The sequence below is a fragment of the Lipotes vexillifer genome, unplaced genomic scaffold, assembly GCF_000442215.2.
Source record: "Lipotes vexillifer unplaced genomic scaffold, Lipotes_vexillifer_v1.1 scaffold238, whole genome shotgun sequence".
In the NCBI taxonomy this organism is placed as follows: Eukaryota; Metazoa; Chordata; class Mammalia; order Artiodactyla; family Lipotidae; genus Lipotes; species Lipotes vexillifer.
The window spans coordinates 1116193-1117086 of record NW_006785665.1 but is presented as its reverse complement, the minus strand read 5'-3'; the positions used below and the strand labels follow the sequence as shown (position 1 = coordinate 1117086).

The window sequence follows — 894 nt, the reverse complement described above, 5'->3', positions numbered from 1 at the left end:
TTGCCTTAGAACTGGAAGAGCGGTGGGAAACGCTAGCAGAAACTTTTATTGACAGTTGATTTGTGCCAAGCAGTAGTAATATCCTTATATTGTAGAATGAAGTCCAGAGGTGATTCAGATTTTTGCCTAAGGTCACACGGGTACTAAGTGACGGAGCTAGGACTCTGCACCTCAGCTGTCCGACCCCAAAGCCTTTGCATGAGAGCAACATGTCTCGTTCCCCCAGGACCCGGACGAGCCTCTGCACACATGGTTCGCAGGATAGAGGCGGGGAAGGAAGTATCCATCTGGAAGACTCAACGCTACCCTAGCAAAATTGGGCATGTGTCTCCCCAGTGGACACCCCAATTTATTTTACCTTTTCTCACAACTTTGTAACTTCCTGTTGCCTCTGTGCTCGAAGCTTCTTCCTCTGGATTCCTGTCCAGCTCAGGAGATTCCCAGATCCCAGAATTTCTGGTCCTTGGGGGCAGGTGCTCCAGAGAACAGAGAGCCATGTCCTCCTGCTGGCCCCGCTCTGGCCCTGAGAGCCGGGCGTTGTCCCCTTCACCCCCAGCGGGAGCTCGCCCTGGGGAGCCTGGGTCCCAGGGGTGAGAAGTGATGCTGATGACGGAAGGTGTAGGTGTCAGGTCGTCCTCGGGCTCCCCAGAAGTCTGTGGGTCCATGGGGCGACCTGGCAGCAGGCTCCACAGGATCAGGTGCCGCAGGTTCTCCACTGGAGGGGAAACAGGGCGATGGCATCCTGGAAACAGGCCTACACACCTCGCCAGTCGGGGGAGGGTGCAGAGGTGGCAGGAGGGCCACCGCTCCCCTCTCCCACAGCCATCTTGGTGAAACTGCTTCAGGCACAGGGTGGAGCTGGGGGACTCTGGCCAACCAGCTGGGTGGGTGGGT

The 894-nt window shown here is 57.2% G+C and overlaps 1 protein-coding gene across 2 annotated transcripts in view; it reads right to left on the bottom strand.

Moving 5' to 3' along the window:
• The window catches only part of ARHGEF11 (Rho guanine nucleotide exchange factor 11), a 114120-nt gene that overhangs the window by 4306 nt on the left and 108920 nt on the right, over window positions 1–894 (bottom strand). For both annotated transcript variants that reach the window (XM_007457864.1, XM_007457865.1), the window contains one exon: window positions 359–715. In XM_007457864.1, coding sequence (XP_007457926.1) covers window positions 359–715 — 357 coding nt within the window. The remainder of the gene's footprint in view (window positions 1–358; window positions 716–894) is intronic.